This window comes from Phodopus roborovskii, unplaced genomic scaffold (genome assembly GCF_943737965.1).
Source record: "Phodopus roborovskii unplaced genomic scaffold, PHOROB, whole genome shotgun sequence".
Taxonomy (NCBI): domain Eukaryota; kingdom Metazoa; phylum Chordata; class Mammalia; order Rodentia; family Cricetidae; genus Phodopus; species Phodopus roborovskii.
In genome coordinates this window covers 12,394,722-12,413,290 of record NW_026125052.1, presented here as the reverse complement: position 1 = coordinate 12,413,290, position 18,569 = coordinate 12,394,722, and the positions used below count along the sequence as shown (strand labels likewise).

General features: G+C 47.1%; 2 protein-coding genes across 3 annotated transcripts in view; both read left to right on the top strand.

Moving 5' to 3' along the window:
- Cdk5rap3 (CDK5 regulatory subunit associated protein 3) overlaps positions 1-18,569 on the top strand; it is a 720,787-nt gene that overhangs the window by 130,055 nt on the left and 572,163 nt on the right. The window lies entirely within an intron of this gene.
- Snx11 (sorting nexin 11) lies at positions 1,737-11,748 on the top strand. 2 transcript variants are annotated; one of them, XM_051173836.1, is made up of 8 exons: positions 1,737-1,844; positions 4,037-4,096; positions 5,028-5,082; positions 5,866-5,952; positions 6,239-6,339; positions 8,540-8,635; positions 8,876-9,088; positions 10,317-11,748. In XM_051173836.1, the coding sequence occupies exons 3-8, from the start codon at positions 5,041-5,043 to the stop codon at positions 10,588-10,590; spliced, it is 813 nt and encodes a 270-aa protein (XP_051029793.1). In that variant the 5' UTR covers positions 1,737-1,844; positions 4,037-4,096; positions 5,028-5,040; the 3' UTR covers positions 10,591-11,748. The 2 variants fall into 2 exon arrangements, with proteins under 2 accessions (XP_051029793.1, XP_051029713.1); XM_051173756.1 differs by lacking the exon at positions 1,737-1,844 and adding an exon at positions 2,501-2,657.

Here is an 18,569-nt window from a genome sequence, read left to right as displayed (position 1 = left end):
GCATTTTTCATTTGAGGTAATCTTAGTCTATATAGTTAGTTCCCAGGCTAGATAAGGAGACTTATCTTAAAATGGAAGGAGGGACAGAGATGGGAAGGGAGAGGGAGAGAACTATTTGATACTATTTGATTTTTTTCTTTTGTTTCGTTCTTGGTTCTTTTTTTTGTTGTTGTTGTTATTGTTGTTGTTTTCCAAGATAGAGTTTCTCTATATTGCTTTGGAGCCTGTCCTGGAACTTGCTCTGTAGTCTAGGGTGGCCTCCAACTCACAGAGATCTACCCTGCCTCTGCCTCCTGAGTGCCAGAAGTAAAGGTGTGGGCCACCAATGCCTGGGTATTTGATATTTTTTTTTTTTTTTATAAAAGACTATTCATGATTCTTAGAGAAGGCTAAAACAAAACAACACACACACACACACACAAACTGTTTTCCAAATAATATGCTTGTGCTGGGCTAGATTTTCTTCATAAGCTAAAACAATAGAACATGAAAGAGAAACAAACAAACAAAAAGACTTGGAACTGGAGAAATGACTCAGAAATTAAGAGCACTTTCTGCTCTTGCATAGGACCAGGGTTCAGTTCCCAGACCCTCAAGTGGCTCCAACCATTTGTAATTCCAGTGCCAGGAGATCTGAGGCCCACATCTGACCTCTGAGGGTTCCAGGTAGGTATCCATACTTACAGGCAAAACACTCATACGCAAAATAAAAAGAAATAAACATTTATTTTTATTTTTGGTGTGTGTGTGTGTCGGATTCATTGGAGTTGGAGTTACAGGAATTTGTTAGCTGCCTGATGTGGGTGCTGAACTCATTTTCTAGAAGAGGAATAAACACTCTTAAGCTCTGAGCCATTTCTTCAGTCCCTGTTTGGATGTTTTTGAGACAGGGTCTTAGGTAGCCCTGGCTAGGCTGAAACTCTATGTAGTTGGCAATGGACTTCAAATCCTGCCTTTACTTCCAAGTTCTGGTATTACAGGTGTAAAATTATCTTTTTTTAAAAACAGATCACAAGTTTATTTTTATTTTTTTTTAATGGTATTTTGAGATTGAACCTTTCTCTGTAGCCTGGATGGCCTGGAGCTCACTAAAGTAGCTTTAATCTTGCAAGTATTATGATTCCACGCATGAGCCCTTCTATTGCCTTAAGAGGAATTTTGATGTCACCAGAGTTGGCATTTTCACCAGCTTTTTCTTGCTTGTTACCTGCGCGATCCTGCTTTGGGCTTGTTTCCTGGAGTCACTGTGAGTTGCCAGCCTTCTCGTTTGGTTTTTACCGGGATAATCTGCGTCTTTTCCAAATCTGACTGGCAGTGCCTTTGACATTTCAGCTGGGGAACTGCAACCTTCGGGGTTCAAACATGGACCTTCTCGAGACCTTAGTAACGCTCCAGGAATGCGTGGAACTTCCCCACACTACTGACAACTCTGTAACACCGATACAGACACTTCGGATCCCAAGATGCTCCTGCAGATCTTTAATGATGCTCCCTGCGCGCTGATTGGCGCGCCTGACAGAGGTGGGCGGGACTCGACACTGGAGTGGACGTTGAGGGGTTTCCGTCCTCGCGCTCCACCTCCTGCGCCTCTAGCGATTTCCGGAAAGATCCGGATTGCAGTTCAAATCTGGGCGGGGCGGAGGGCCGCCGCTGACCGGCGATCGCCACTGACAAGCCCTGGTTTGCAGGGGTGGGACGTTCTGAACACTCAGGATTGGTCCTTCGGGAGCCGCCTCCCGTCGTGCACCGGGGCACTGGCGACTCACCCGGAAGGAGAAGCCGGGATTCGGGCTGTCTGGTGCGGTGCTGGTGGTGTCGCTGTAGAGAGCTGCTGCCGCTCTCAGGTGAGGGGGCGTGGGCGGAGCCGTGGCTCGTAGGTGCTGCTGGAGTGGAGGGGTGATGCCGGCCTGAGGAGCAGTAGTGGCTTTTGAGTGATGGCCTCGTTTGACATGCTAGGGAAGGGGTTGTCTTACCGCCCGGTGTGAAAGTGAGGGCTTGCTCGGGACCCCACAAGAAAGGAAGCCTGGCTTTTCAGTTTACCTGGAGAATAGAAGATGTCTTTCGTCCCAAGTTTAACCGGGAAAGAAGGAGCTTGTGTCTATTTTCCATCTAGTTTGATAAGAATGGAAGGAAGTGGCCGGAGTCAGAGTTTGGGGATATCTATCCAAGTGGCCAGGAGTGGGAGAAAATGGCAGATATATCTCGCAGATACTGGAAATTATGGTCGTCTTTGTTATTTCCAGTGAAACGAGTGGCTTATTGACTGGAAGGTGGAACAGCTGCTTGATGGGCAGGACAGTGTCAGGCGAGAGAGCTCCCTTTCACACCTGTGGGTATTTAGAAAGGCGAGGTTTTTGATTTGCAAAAGTGGTGTCTGTTGACACCAAAGGCTCAAGAATGAGTAAGGCGGGAGGCTCCTTGGCTCAAAGGTTTTATAGCCTGACTTGTTTTGAAGTAGTTTAAGTGGCAGAAAAAAATGAGGGGTAGGCCTCGAGTTGCTCCCCTGAATTAGCAATTGTGAGCTTTACAATGCATCAACTTTGGATACAACAAAAGATCTGGTTCTTCCCCAGGACTGTTGGTGCTGGTACTGCGGAGGGAAGCAAGCAGCACTTCAGATGTGATAGAAAAGGCCCTGGAAACGTAGTTAGCATTGAGTAAGTTTCCTAACTCTTGGAGGTTAATTGACTTTATTCTGTCTTAGTGGATGCACAGATCCATCTCTAGGTTGTAGAGCTGAAGTTAAGAAATTGATGCTTCTTCAGGAATGGACTGAGTTTCATTTCCTTCTAGGGAATGGTGTCTTTGGGAAGGAAGTGATGGAGAACAGTGGTTGTTAGAAATGGAGTCTAGGTTTTCCCAGGTAGTGGTGGCCCACAGCTTTAATGCTAGCGGAGGCAGTTAGGAGCCAGGCTGGTCTACTACAGAGTAAGAGAGTGAGTTCCAGGACAGCCAGGGCTGTTAAACAGAGAAACCCTGTCTCGAAAACTAAAAGAAAAAAAGAAAAGAAAGAAAAAGAAATGGAGTCTAGGTTTTTGCAGTTCCAGGGTTTTAAGGAATCATAAACCAGAACTTCTTCAGTGCCCTTTAAACTTAGGTTTAAGCATATAATCACATGGAGTCTTGGAGGCTTGGAATTTTTAAAAGCCAGTTTATGGGTGTTTCTGTGTGATATTAGCTCCACAATAAAGGAAAAAAACTTCCACATGGGGGTGCTGCGGGTCCCTTTCAAACTTTCCTTGAGAGCAAAGCTATGATGACTTTTTAGTTATTGAGCTAGAATCTTGAATTTCACAGACCTTTCCAGGCAGAGAGCTGTGAATTCCCTTCTGCCCTCTGTGCAGATGACTGTTTTCTGGTCATCTTTCCTACCGTACTACAAAAACAACAGCAAAAAAACCACTTTGAAATATGTAACTCTCTGTTCCTATGCTAGCAGTTTAGCAAATGCCTATAAAGAGAAAGGGGTTGGGAACCCCAGGAGGTTAATTATTCACATCAAGTCTGTCTGCTATTTTTGGTCATAGACCTTTGTCTGTTTCCGTCTGGACTGTTAGTCTGGGTTATTGGGGAATTAGAGTTTCCTGCCTTTCAGTTCAGGGCCTGTTGGAGGTGGTGACTGCAGCCGATGAAAAATCAGATTGTCAGCAAGAATGCTGTTTATTATGGTGTTGAAATCACAAAACCTTGGGCTTGCTCCACAGTGTAGCTCAATTTTGTCATCTGCCATGCAGCTTTGTCCCTGCATGCAATGTCTGTCTGTGGAAGTGAGACCTTCTGGGATATTGGAAAGAATTACAAAAGCTGTTTGCTCTGCTAATTTCATGCTGTAAATGAGTTCCCCTTCTTTTGAAACATTAGCCCTGTGTTAGCAAAACATAAAATAGACGGAAGCTCATTATGCACTCTTCTAATGGTAAGGCAGAACTAATAAGAGAATGTGTTTAAAATTAATTGTGGGACTGTAAAAATGAGTGGGTGTGTGAATGGGCATGGGAGGAGGGGAGAGAGAGCTTAGATAGTCTTGTTTTCCCAGGAGCCAGCCCGGATCATTTGTTGGCAGTACATATTGGCTGAAGTCAGTTTTCATTTCAAGGTAAATTGGAAAGGGAAATTAAACCTTATTGTTCTGCTCTTAAGAGAGAGGAAGGAGGTGGAGGCGGCAGCCAGGGTGGATGCTGTTGGAGTGGTTCTAGGAGTAACAAGATTAGTGCTGTATTTTAACAGAAGGTGACATCATGGGCCCCTTTGGAATCCAGCAACCCTGTGCTGCAGCCTTCATGGTCCCCTTGTTGGAGTGGGCGATGTCGCTATACACGTAAACTGCCACATTGGGGGAAATGAGAGGCTTAGGCTTTAATGAATCTTTACAAAGGAGCGAAATGCATCCTGAGTTGACCCTCGAAGCTGTGGGGTGCTTGGGCAGAGATACAAACCGGATGGCATGTCAAGATTGGAAATGGTTACAATGGTTGGCTCCAGTTCTAGAGAGCTGGTAAGGGAAGGTGGCAACTGTAACTGGACCATTCAGTTGTCTGCTCCCAGGAGCACTCCAGCTCAATGACTCACCTGTCTGGAGGGGCCTTTGGTTAGCAAGAAAGATTGCTGGAGCATTGATATTCATAGGGACTGGGTTGTCTCTAAACAACCAGGAGGGGGTGCTGTTAGGCTCCTTTTCAAAGCTGTGCTCCCCAATACTTCCAAGCCACAATCCTCAGGCAAAAGTTTTACAAAGGAACCCACCTGCTATTCTGGCCACCCACAACACATTTTCTACATACCCCAACAAGCTCTAGGTTGAGGTGGCTTTGTAAAGGGTCCCAGGAGTAGTCTGAGAATGGAGACAAATTCCCCGGGGCTTGCCATTAACTAATGTGGGTGTTTTCCCCATGCCCTTTTGAGTTTCACACACCATAATTGGGTTTCCCCAAGGACTATCTACCAAAAACTTTTGGGGTTTTGTCCTGACAAAACCTGGTAAGGACATACTTGCTAACTCTGCTTGTTCCTGTGTCCTCTGCCCTCAGATGTTTTCTTCCGATGGGATTTTGGTGTAGGATGTTGGAGAACCAAGAGCTGGAGGTAAGAGAGGGCTACAGGTGGGTCAGAGTTGGAGGGCCTTTTAGGAGGAGGGGTCACAGATGCAGAACATTATCTGTGGTGTGGTTTCCTCTGGTAATACCCTTGGTGTTTCTGATGAGCTCAGAATAAATCCAGGTGAAGGAAATCACTAGCAATTGTACATGCTGAGAAGTGAGCTTCCATTTTGACTATTTTCTATTGGTTGGAATGTACTAGAATATAGCGCTGGTTTTTTGTTTGTTTGTTTTTTTTTTTGTTTTTTTTTTTTTTTTTTAAATCCTAGGTGTGGTTTCGAGACAGGGTTTCTCTGTATTGCTTTGGAGCCTCTCCTGGAACTCTCTGTAGACCAGGCTGGTCTTGAACTCACACAAATCCATCTGCTTCTGCCTCTTGCATGCTAGGACTAAAGGTGTGTGCCACCTCTGCCTGGCAAGTTTTGTTTCTTATTTATGCTCTATCTTAGTACAGTGCCTGGCATGCATACTTCTTGTATTGAATGGAGAAATGATTGGGAATTGGTACTGAATGAGAAACCATGGTAACTACTCTGTAGTCAGAGCTGCCTTTCTAGCTAGGCATAGTGTGCCTTATGATCTCAACACTTGGGAGGCAGATGTGTGAAAAATGCCACGTGTTCAAGGCAACAAGTCTACACAGTGAGTTCCAGGCCAGCCAGGGCTCCAAAACCAAACCATTTTCTTTCTATGTAGCTAAGCTGAAGCGGAGGGAACATTTTTTTTCTTTTTCTTTCTTTTTTTTTTTTTTTTTTTTTCACACCTGCAGGAGGTGATCACGGTACGTGTTCAGGACCCCCGGGTGCAGAATGAGGGCTCCTGGAATTCTTACGTGGACTATAAGATATTCCTTCATGTGAGTCAAGCTTCTGTAATGGGGTCAACTGCAGGGCTATGGGCTGTGCTGAAATAGAAATGATTTCTGGGTGTTCCCAACAGCCTGAGACAGAAGATTTAGAATGAAAGACGTGTGGGGAGAAAGAGTACGAGGTGTAATTGTGAATTGCTGTCAGTCTGTCTAGTGGCATCTTAGTCTGGGGACCAATGTCTGATAATTTGGCCCCTTAATGAGAGTGATGGTGGTGAATTCATATAGGCTTAGTCTTTTTCCATTTAACCCTTTTTATGACTTCCTCTTGTAGACAAACAGCAAGGCCTTTACTGCCAAGACCTCTTGTGTGCGGCGCCGCTACCGTGAATTCGTGTGGCTGAGGAAGCAGCTACAGAGGAATGCGGGTTTGGTGTGAGTTTACCTTTGCTGCCTTCTCAGGTCTGAATGGACTATTGCGTGATTATGTGGGAGCTAGACTTTACAGAGACCTAAGGAGTGTCCCTCCTTAGAACATGCCAGGCACAAAAACACTGCTTTAAATTAGTGTTTAAGTCAGTGAAGGGAAACCAACATTCTCTTTTCTAGTTATTTGACTTAGCAAAACTGTATGGATAGGGAAAACATGTGTATATATACACTCAGATACTCACACACATATATGTTTCACTGACTTAAACACGTTTTAAAACATTTCCCAGCTTCTTTAGTGCCTGGCATGTTGTAAGCTGTCTTGTCTGCAAACTCCATGTTTCTTCCTTTTTTCAGGCAGGTTCACTATGTAGTCCAAGTTCATTCTTCTGGGGCAGCATCTGGGAATGCTGGGATTGTAGGCATAGATCACCACACCTAGATCTATCTCTCTTTTTTTCTTTTTTTCAACATGGTCTTGCAGCCCAGGTTGGCCCTGACCTGTTGATTCTCTGGTGGTTACCTCACTTCGTTTACTTCAGAACGGTTGGGAATGCTTATTGGTGGATGGTCTGCCCAGTTAGTTACCACGTGGCATGATGGGGTTACTGCCATGGGGTACACCAGTTCATTCCCTTACTTCCTCTTCTCTACGTTGTTCTCTCTCTGAGGGTATCTGTGTATCTTTCTCTCCTTTTCTTCTTTTGTGTGCTGGGGATTGAACTCAGGGCTTGTTTGTGGCTGGCAATCACTATCACTAAGTTATGTCTTCAGCCCTGGACGCTAAGAAAGGTTAACAATAACGTACTGTAACTCATCTCATTTTTAGTAAATTCGGGGACTAGAGTAGTCTATTTTATTTATTTATTTATTTCTGAGCCTGTGTGTGTGTGTGTAGCTCCAGGCTGGCCTCAAATGCTCCCTTTAGACTTCTTCCTTTAGTCTGCCGAGTTGTTGAGATTATAGACACATGACAACATGTCTGACTTGGAGTAGATAGTTTTAATTTATATGCGAGGACCCTGCATTCCATGCTTTAAGTTTCTTCCTTTTACAGTAATGGGGCTGGATGCTGGGGAGATGGCTTTTGATATAATGATGGCTGTGAAGCACGTGGAGCTGAGTTGGATCCATAGTACCATGTGAAAAGCCTGTAATCCAGTGCTGGGAGACTGAGACAGGAATCCTAGGGGCTTGACAGCCAGCTAGTCTAGCCAAATGGATGAGCTCTGGGGTCAGCAAGAGACTCAGTTTCAACAAATGAAGTGGAGGGTGACTGAGGAAGATACCCTGTATCACATGAATGTGTATGCTTATGCTCCCCGACCCCAATGCAGAGCACAGCAATGATGTAGTGGAGCAGGCCTGTAGTCCTACCACTTAGGAAGCAGAGACAAGAGGATTACTGCAAGTTCCAGGCCAACCATGGCTATATGGCATAGTGAGGCCATGTGTCAAAAAGCCCCAAAAGGGGCTGGAGAGATGGCTCAGTTAGTTAAGAGCCTTTGTTGCTCTTGCAGAGGACTTGGGTTTGGCAAGCCATACTAAGTTGTCTATAACTGCCTGTAATTATAGCTCCAGGGGATCTGAGTCCCCCTTCTGGCCTCTGGATACTGTGCACACATGGTGAACATATCATCAAGCAAGCACATACATATGAAGAAAAAAGCAATTGATGTTGGAAGTGGGTATACTAGATGGAGTGGTAGAGTAGCATGGGTTTGGAATCATATACCTAGCTACTAGCTATGTTGTATATCAAGGAGATTTTGTTGTTGCTTTTTTTTTTTTTTTTTTTTTTTTTTTTTTTGAGACAGGGTTTCTCTGCATAGTCCTGGCTATCCTGGAATTGACTCTGTAGACCAGGCTGACTTTGAAATTGGCCATCTGCCTGCCTCTACTTCCCAAATTGCTGGGAGTATGCCACTACACCAGGCTGACAGTGGGTGCTTTATGTCATTTCGCTGATTTTTTTTGAAAGGACACTAATATGTTTCTCATGGGGTTTTTAGGGTTAAATGTCATGTTTGTGGACATGTAATGAAGAGTGCCTGCCATAAGGCATGCCATCAACCAGTGTTAGCTCTGTCACATCCCTTACTGAAAGCTAATTGTATTGATTGGGCCTCTTTTCAGGGGATTGCTTTGGGCGGGGTTGGGGTGATGTTTCACTTACTTTGAGTGTTATACTATGTTTCCACAGGCCGGTACCTGAACTTCCTGGGAAGTCCACTTTCTTTGGCAGCTCTGATGAGTTCATTGAGAAGCGACGGCAAGGTCTACAGCATTTCCTAGAAAAGTGAGTGGATATGCTGGGTTAGCACTGGGCCACCATTGTGGAGGCAGGGCCTGAGGAAGGTGCCAGGCAGGATGCAAACCCTGAACCTGCTCATGCAGCCACATTTGTGGTGTCTTGCTTTCTTGTGCCCTCCCATCTCCAGTGCTCTATGAAGCCTAAGCCTGGCTGGGATGGGGATGGGATGGGGATGGAGACAGCTGCTCCATCACATGTTCTGTATCCTGCTCCCTGTTGCTCCAGGGTCCTACAGAGTGTGGTCCTTTTGTCAGACAGTCAGTTGCACCTCTTCCTCCAAAGCCAGCTCTCAGTGCCCGAGATTGAAGCCTGTGTCCAGGGCAGAGGGTCCCTGACAGTGTCTGATGCCATTCTTTGCTATGCTATGTCAAACTGTGGCTGGGCCCAGGAGGAGAGGCAAAGCACCGCTCACCTGGCTAAAGGAGACCAGCTTAACAGGTAACTACTGTAGGACTTAAGGAACCCAGGGCTGGGATTACTGGCCAGTGACATATGGGATGTGTCTATGTGTTAGGGAAAGGGATGCCACAGAATTGATAACCTTGGAAAAGGCCTGGTTCTCTATCTGGGATGGGAAGCTAGCAGTGCCACTGAGAACTCTGGGAGGAAAAAGGGGCAGCTTTCCTTGGCTGCCTTTTCTTTTGTTTAAGTCAGAGTCTCACTTTGTGGCCTGTACTGGCCTGAGCGCAGGGATTCCAGGTGTGTACACAGCACTCAGACACTTTGAGAATACTTGTTTCTTCTTCTTTTTTTTTTTTTTTTTTGTTGTTGTCTCATTGTGTATCCCTAGCTACTCATTATGTAGGCTACTTGCTATGTAAACCAATCTGGTCTCAACATCAACAGAGATCAGCCTCCTGAGTGCTGGGATTGAAGGTGTGCACTGCTGTACCAAGCTCTTTGTAAAAATCGATTAATTAGTTCATTGGTGTGATTCAGGGTGGAGATGAAGTGTGGGCTTCACTTGCATTAGGTGTATGTTCTACCACCAAGCCACCTCTTTAGCTCTTAACGAGTTCCTATTCTAAATGAAGAAATGCTACCCCAGTGAGCAACAGCTGTCTGTTCCTCCAGTAACCACAGTCTACTTTCTGTCTGCACCTGCCTGTTCTGGACATTTCAAACACATGGAGGGAGTCATATGGCAGGTGTATCTAGCTTTTTCCATTTAGCATAATACTTTAAGGTGTTTTTTGTTTGTTTGTTTGTTTGTTTTGTTTTGATTTTGGTTTTTGGTTTTTCGAGACAGGGTTTCTTTGTATTGTTTTGGAGCCTGTCCTGGAACTAGCTCTTGTAGACCAGGCTGGTCTTGAACTCATAGAGATCCGTCTGCCTCTATAGGCTCCCGAGTGCTGGGAGTAAAGGTGTATACCACCAATGCCTGGCTTTTTTTTTTTTTTTAAATCACATTTTATTTTGTTTGAGTGTGTGTGTTTGTGCATATGTATAGTCATGGCATATGGAGGTCATTGGGGTCATTTCTCTCCTCCTGCCACGTGGGTCCTGGGGTTGAAGTAGGTCATCAGGCTTGCCAGTGGGGGCCTTTTATGCACTGTTGTGCTGGCTCTGGCATGTTTAAGCACTTCATTCCTTTTTATGGCTGAATATTTATCTATGCCCGTCTCTTCATTTTTATCATCTATTCATGCCAATCTTTCCCTTCCAGTTGCTGCTTTCTTCCAAGATCAGGCAGGAGGAGCTCTCCTTCTCCACCGCCCAGTGAAGAGAAGGACCACTTAGAAACGTGGGCTCCAGTGATCGACTCTGAGGGACCATCTTTAGAAAGTCCCATGCTGCCACCCAACTCCTCACCCTCATGCTGTGATATTGCAAGACCCGATGAGGGACTCTCTGTGTCCCAGCCTGTGAGAAGGGCTGTGGGAGGGGACCATGCTGTGCCTTTGGATCCTGGTCAGCTAGACACAGTGTGGGGAAAGTGAGCTGTGGCTGAGTCCTAGGGTCTCTTGGGTGGTGGAGAAGATGCAGGCCACGGTTGCATTCAGGTGGGCCTGGGCATGGGGCAGGTATAGGGGAAGTTGGGCTGTTTAGCATCTTCCATCCACATCTACTCAGGTTTGGTGTGCAGAGGTTGTGACTGCCTCTGCTATATCTCCTCTATGGGAAAAAACACCACACTGGTGTTTATAAGTTAAGCACAGGGTTCAGAAGCTGTTGGTTTTAAATAGAACTGTATTTACTTCCCCAGGAGCTGAGTTTCTTCAGGTGTTTGTTTAGACACAGGGGCAGTGCCATGGGTAAATGGTCCGGGGACCCTCTTCATGGCAGATTTTAGCTGCCATATTGAATACTGTCCCAACAGAATGCTTCTATTGTTATGTTCCCATCTTGGCAGGCTGCAGTTTTTGCTGCAGCCCCTGGAGCATTTTGGTTGTGGGAGGTTGGCCTCTCGCCTGCCTCCTTGTGTAGACAGGGTGGTGCTCCTTGCTTGTCAGTAACTGGCAGTGGTGTGGCTCTTATTGCTGGAGTTTCCAGTATCTTCCAAGACCTTGGCAGGTTGAGTAGGGCCTGAGAGCTTCAGACAGGAAGTTCAAGCCCATCAAGGCAAAGTGTCTGGTTGCAGCCAGGAGGAGGGAATAATGCAGAGCTTTTGTTTTGGCAGAGACGGCTCTGGGCTTCTGCTTCTGAAGCAGAGCTGGTGTTTTTGCAGGGGTAAAGTAGGCTATTTTTTTCTCTCTCTCAGTAGCAACTCCCTGCCCTAGAGTGTTAGCTGCCACAGTGCCCACTGCTGCATTGCAGGGAAGCCGCATGCTCAGTCCAGTGGGGGCACACAGGCTTTGTTTCTGCCTGGAAGTGAGGGCTTTGGGGATGGAGATGAGGAACCTCGTGCTTTTCTTCAGACATCGAGACCCTGCCCTCGTGCTCCTGAAACCCTGTCTGCAGAGAGCAGGGTTGGTAGCTAGGGTGCTAATGGGCTCCGCTGGGCTCACCTTGTTGTTGCTCTGCCCTTAGGTTTGTGTGTGCTTCCTCCCCTCTAGCCATCTGTGGGCTCTTTTACTACAAGCCTGTGTTGTGGGATTGTCATGACATTTAGTTCAGAGTTGAGGGGCTTTGGCCTGAAATAAAATGCAAGTATTTAAGACTGTTGTTGCAATTTGTGTCTAACAAGCTGTAGCGGGGAAGGAGGGAGTGAGAGCTGGCAGGAGTTACTTTCATAAATCATGAATTTATCAGTGTGGAAATATCGCTCGCTGTAGAACCGTGTGCTGGAGCTCTCCTGCCTTGTATGTGAGACTCAAGTTCACCGCTGCAGGAGGGACTGTTTTCCAAAGAGCCAGGATGCAACTCCTCTCACAGCTCTGGGCATGAACCTTGTTAGGTATAATTTACCTGATGCTGCTTCCGTCTTCAAAGCCTGTCTGAGGTGCCAGGTGCTAAAAGAGAAATAAAGTTTGTCAACAGGCAGATGCAAAGGCCTGGCTGGTGTTCATCCCTCCTTCCTGCCCACCTCCCCTGAGTCTCTCCTTTATATGATGCATCAGAGCGAAGCGAGGCTAGAAAACCTACAGAGGCAAATCCAAAATGTCAAAAGAAGTTCATTTAAAAGGGGGGAAAAAGCTCCATGTACAACCCTCACAAAACCCGACAGATGCTAGGCTAATGGCATCCACTCTGCCGATTGGTGGGGATGGCTCATGAATATTAATGAGTCCAATGCTCCAAATGGTGCAGCTGTGAACCCAGCTGTGCCTGAAGCTCTCTGATCTCAAAACTTCCAGACAGGAGCTGGAGGTGGTCTGTGTCAATTCCCTACTCAGCCAAAAACCAGCAAGCTGGATTGGCCTTCTTCTGTTCTCCCCTCTCCTCCTGGAGTTGGTGCTAGGCAGCTAGCTCTGCCAGCAGGCTGGGCTGCTGGGACAGCAGGCGCTCTTCAGACATGGCTGTGATTTCTCAGACTCCCAGCTTTTTTAATGATCCATTAGCGGCAATGCATACAACAGCCCCTCAGTTAATGTGAGGCCAGGCGCCGTCTCATCTCAGTCTTGTGCTGAGTCGAGTACTGGCTGGAGAAGATGTCCAAAGGAGAGCGCTTTCCTAATAGCATGGACGCACGTACCAGAAAAATAGCAACCATCGGTGAAAATTTCTTTTCATCCAGGCAATGCTGGAGGCCTCTCTTGCATTTTTCTCTGTCTGGGGTGTGCTGAGGTCTAGCCACCGCAGCTGGGTGGCTTTCTCTGAGAAAGATGAGTCACTTGCTGTGGGGAGTGGCCCACTGATCTGTAGGTTTGGGGCAAGTTTGGTGCCTGCTTTAGTCACAGCTGCTTTTGTGACCCAAGCCTAGTCATCTAAATCTGAGCTGTGGGAGGTTGGGGACCAGTGAGGAGTGACCAGAGGTTATTTGGTTGAAAAAGTGAAGGTGGGAAAATTCTGGGGCAAAAATAGTTTCATATGAGCTGTTTGATTTGATTGGAGTTAGCAGGGTAATGGAGTATGAGGTAAGCCTCATACTCCATTTCTAGCTAAGTATGACTTGTAAAAAGGCAGTTTTTAAATGACTGAACAGGACCTGGAGGTAGCCCGTGTCATTTCTATACTCAGTGTGTCTGATCTTTGTAGGAGGTACTTTCCAAGCTCTGTAGTACTAGGGTGACACACATCTAGAATCCCAGCACTTGAGAGAACAAGGCAAGAGGAATTGCTGTGAGTGTAAGGCTAGCCTGGGCTACAGGCCACCCTGAGCTATAGTATGAAACTCAACAACAGCAAACAAACCTCACACAGTCCTTAGTTTTCTGGCTGCTGGGTCTTAGGTCCCCACCACTAAATCCTAGATGACTCCTACCTTCTGGTAGCTTTGCTCAGAGGGCCATCTAATACCAGATCAGAGATTAAGTTTGCATGCCATAACTCTTGCTTAGTATTTTTTTTTAAAGATTTATTTTATGTCTGCAGGTACTCTATCTGCATGTATAACTTTATGCCAGAAGAGGGCATCAGATCCCTCTAGAGATGGTTGTGAGCCACCATGTGATTGCTGGGAATTGAACTCAGGACCTCTAGAAGAATAGCCAATACTCTTAACTGCTGAGCCATCTCTCCAGCCCCATTGCTTAGTATCCTTAACAAGTTAAGGGGGCTACAAATAGGTCACAGGATGCAGGGGTACTTTCAAGTGTAGAAATGGGATCAGAGCAGCCCCTGGCCTGACTCACCAAGGCTGCAGGAATGTTGGGTTAGGGTGCAAGAGCAGCACACTGCTGAGACTCTAGGAAACCAAGAAGATAGGCACTGTGCCAGCGGGCAGTGACCCCAGGACAGGGCAGCCCTGCCAGAAGGGAGTCCCTTCTGTGGAAGCCACAGAGCCTGGCTCACCGAACCCTTTGGACTATAGATAAGGGTTCTGCTTCCTAGCCTCTTTACCACTGTACTTTCTTCCTGAAAGGTCTCCTCAGCCCACTTTGTAAGCCCCCCACCCAGCTCCTTTCTAAGGAACTGTTTTGGAAATGGCTGCAAAGACCAAGTGTGCGTTGCCCACCCAGCAGAGCCAGTCCTGACATTGTAAGAGAAATCATGTCTGGAGAGGGAAACAGTTCTGCCATGGCTGTGACTAGACATGGAAGGGGAAATCTGGTGACCTCAAATCTCCAGGTACCATCAACACAGACAACTTCTGCTTGAAAGGCTAGCAAGAGCCACACTCCTTAGGAGCGAAGCGCTCCTGACTCAGCGATAACTGATATTGTTTCCCTGGTTCTGGGCAGATGGGTCTGCTTCCTCAAGCAAAGGGGAGAACCATGGCACTTGGCAGTGAGTAGTATAGAGACACTAGGTGGCCAGCACTTCACAATAGTTAGTATAGACATGCTAGGGATGCGTAGTTAAGAGGTCCCTGGGAAGTTGGTGAGGGGTTTTTCTTAGAGCTGCTGTGATCTTGGAAACCACCAGCCAGAATTTCAAGTTTTTCCTGCACTTCAAGCTCTTTCTCTTCCATTCCATTAATCCAAAGGGGCCAGCTTGTCAGTTCCTTCTACAAATACAGTAAGCTTGTGTGTCTCTTTCCTTAGTGGCTGTGTTAGTCAGGGATCCCGGCTCACCAGCAGCCTGACCCGGGGCCCTCCGGCAGAAGGTCTAGAATAGTGAGGGCTCCAGGCAGTCTGCTGGAGGCAGTGCAACCTGCCTGCTGTAAGCTACAAGACTTAGATATATTCTGCCAAATTAGGGCACATCTGTTGGAAATGTTGAAAGGCGGGCACTGTCTCTTTAAGAGCCATCCCACTCCTCTCCTTGAGTGATGAGGGCCGAGAACACAGGGGAGTCAGATGCTGATTAAACAGTCCTACTGCCGAGCTCTGTTAGAAAATTACTGTAATTATGATCTAGTCCCAGCAGAGGGATGAGTTCCAATCCTGCTAATAACCCGTCCAGGTGCCTCTGCTTCAGTGCCCAGGGGAGGCAGCATCGACAGGACTCTGGCTGGCATCACGGCAGGCGCTGGCCCTCCTGTGTGGCTGCACAGGCAAACACAAAGACACCAGAGCCTCATCCTGTCTCTGCCTCCTGAGGGGGTGGTGGATTTTGGTTGTGTTTTGTTTTTGTTTTTTATTTTTTCTTTGTTTTGTGTTTTGGTTCTTGACAGAGCTCCTGGGAGTCGTTTTGTACTAGAAAACTTTCCTCTAAGCTAACAGTGACGACCAGGAAAATCACAACCTCGAGACAACAGTATGCCCTGGGTCTCCCTCTTCTGTCATGGGCTGCCTTCAGTACCCCCAAGTGCAGTGTGCAGCGCCAGCCTCACCCCCTTCAGGGGGACCTGAAGGGGCCCAGGGCCACACGTGGTCTTTTGAGCAGATAAAATGCAGTTGGGTTTCTGCCTCTTGCTCTGAAATGGCTCTGAAGTGAAATATTGCTGTTCAGGCCCCAGGCAAGTGTTCATAAGCTACCCTTCCTGGTTCCTGCCGTGAGAGACAGAGACGGGAAAGGAGCCACGGAGTCCCAGCCTGGCAGGCCTGCAGCTCCGCACCCAGGCTGGCCCCAGTCAGTCTGACCTTGGTCATTTTTTCAGTACAGCTCTGCAGCAGTGCAGGGCTAGGGCTGATGACCTCACTGGGCAGCAGGAGCTGCCTCTCTGGAGCTTCCCTTCCCAAGTACCTGTGCGTTTGTGTGCTGTGTCCTCCCAGCCCTGCCGAAACCACATCAGTGACCATAATCTAGTGACTAAAGCACAAACTTAGGAGAAAGCCACACTTGGCTCCAAGCATGCCCAATACTCTGAGGCTGTTCTCAAGTGGGGGTGGGGTAGAATTTTGCCTCAGGAGACATTTGGCAATGTCTGCAAGCATTTTGTTATAAGTGAGTGGGGGGGGGGAGGTTGAGAGTGATGACCAGGGATGCTGTTGAATGCCCAAATGGAGCCCTCAACAAAATATAATTTTCTGACCTAAGGCCAGATGTTCACTCATGATCCCAATACTTAGGAGACGAGCGCAGGATGATTGCTGTTTGTATGAAGCCATGTTGGGCTCATAGTATATCCCAGAGCAGTGTTGACTACAGACTGAAATCCCATTTCTAACACAAACAAGGGGATGTAGTTTGGTTGGAACAGTGTTTGCCTAGCATGTAGGAAGCCCTGGGGTTCAGTCCCCAATTCTACATATATGCCTGGAAACTAAGGCAAGAGTTAAAAAGTCAAGGGCATTCACCAACATAGGGAGTGTGACATCAGCGTGGATTACACAAGACCAGGCTCAACAAAACAAAATTTGCTAGCCCAACATGCTGAGGTTGTGAAACACTAATATGCCACCATAAACTTAGAGATGTTGAGGAAATGACATCATGCCAGATGCCTTCCTAGGGGGTTCCAGTCCTAGGAGCAATGATGTGTGCCTTCTACCTTGGAAATCACAGTACGGTGAGGCCAGTGGGTGAAGGGGAAATGTTTATGGCCTGTGTTCTGTCCCACCATGGCCAGCTGCTCACCATCAGGTGGAGAGTGTTTGCAGTGGCAAGCTGATGCCCTCTTTGAGGACTAACACTAGAAACCACTTGGAACGAGCTCCAGTCACAGGGGGCAAGGAAGTGTCATACTGTTGCCCAGGGCCACAAAATGTTTTCTCTCAGTGGCACCTGGCCAGGTGGAAATGTGGAGGATTGTGATGGGTCCCCAGGAGAGAATGGAGCACACAGCTGGTGACAGTGGGCCAGCTTCACAACAGCTCCATGCCACAGACGCCAGGCTGTCTGAACAGCCTGGGCATCAGGGAAAGAAAGCCAAGCCTACAGGAGAAAGGACTTCATTAGAAGGGACATTGCCAGGCCTCCATGCCAGGAGAGCTGGGTCATCTCTCTATTGCCTGGCTCCCAAGCTCATTTCCCCTTATTTTTAGTGTGCACACACATCCCAGCAAACATCAACACCCTCCTTCACTTTCCAAAGTGTCTTCAGCTTGGACCTGGGCATGGTGATATATGTGTGTAACCCCAGCTGCTCTGGTAGCAGAGACAGAAGGACCACAAATTCAAGGCCAACTTGGGCAACTTAGATCCTGTCTCTAAAAGTGGGCTGAGGCAAAGTGGCACATGCCTATAATCCGAGCACTTGGGGGACCGAGGCAGGAGGATCTCAAGTTTGAGGTCATCGTGGGTTTCTCAGTAAGACCATCTCAAATACCAGACAACAGTGTCTCAATGTTTGTACCCATTTTCCCTAACAATGTTTTTCCTCCATTATATATTTTTTTAAAAATATACCATAAGGGGTACAGCTTAAAATTCAGGGCCAGTGAGATGGCCTAACTTGGAATAACTCTGCCTAGCCAGCTGAGTTAAGTCTCACAGTCCACATCATGGAAAGAGTGGACAAACTCCATCCAGTAAGGTGTCCCCTGACCTTTACACACGTGCTCTGTGACCCCATGTCCTTTCTCCCAATAAATACAATTTTAAGGCTAAAAAGTGTTATTGATTCAATCTCAAAGAATGGTTATCAATTCACAACAGTGGTTTTCTAACCAGTTTTTGATAGGGAAGTGGGGCAAATAATTAAAATTCCTTGAAAATGAGAAATCTCTTTTTTAAGTGTGAGTTTCAAACTCCTTCTTACTCTTTGAGGGTTTGCCCCCACTTTCCTTTAAGAAATCTAAGTTTTCTCTGGGGGGGGGAGACCACAGAAACAAAACAATGACCCTCCTCCCTCCGAAAAACAAGACCCCAAAAGCAAATCAGAGTCTCCTTCATAACTTTCTCCTGGCGGGAAGTACCCTTCCAGATAAGGTCTGGCTGTGTAGCCCTGATTGGCCCAAAACTCACCTTGCAGACCGGGATGTCCTCTAACTTTGTGATCTTCCTGCTTCTGCCTCTGCCTCTGCCTCCAGAGTGCTGGGATTCTACGTATGTACACAACTCCTTGCTGAGGACAGATTTCCAAGAGGCCTCTTTGTATAACATCCTCTCTCCCCCCCCCCCCCCCCCCCCCCCGCCAGCTTTATTGCTAGAAAGGCCAGAGATCTTTGGATGGTGCTTTTCTTCTGGTGCACAGAAGTTTGGGAGATGTGCAGTTTGGCAAATGATGGTTCTTTAGGTCTACATGTGCAGAAGGGATCACCTTACCAAGGGATTGTTTTAAATGCTGGAAGCAATGGCCCTGCTGTTAAGAGCATTAGCCAGTGCAGGGAGTGCTGGGTTACCTTGTCTTCTTGCCCCTTTCAACCGCTTTCCACCCTTCCCCAGATACTTGCTCTTTGTCTACTGTGGTCCCCTTTCTGGTGTCTGACTCAAAGAGGAGTCACACAGTTACGTTCTTGCCACCTCCTCTTCCAGACTGGGACTCAGGGGTGGGGCTTTCCAAGGAAGGATGGGTAGGCATAGAAGATTTTGTGTTACACACTGAACAATACCCATTGTTCTTACCTATGGGCTGGGATTGGTGCAAAGGAGGTTCCCAAAGCAGTAGGCA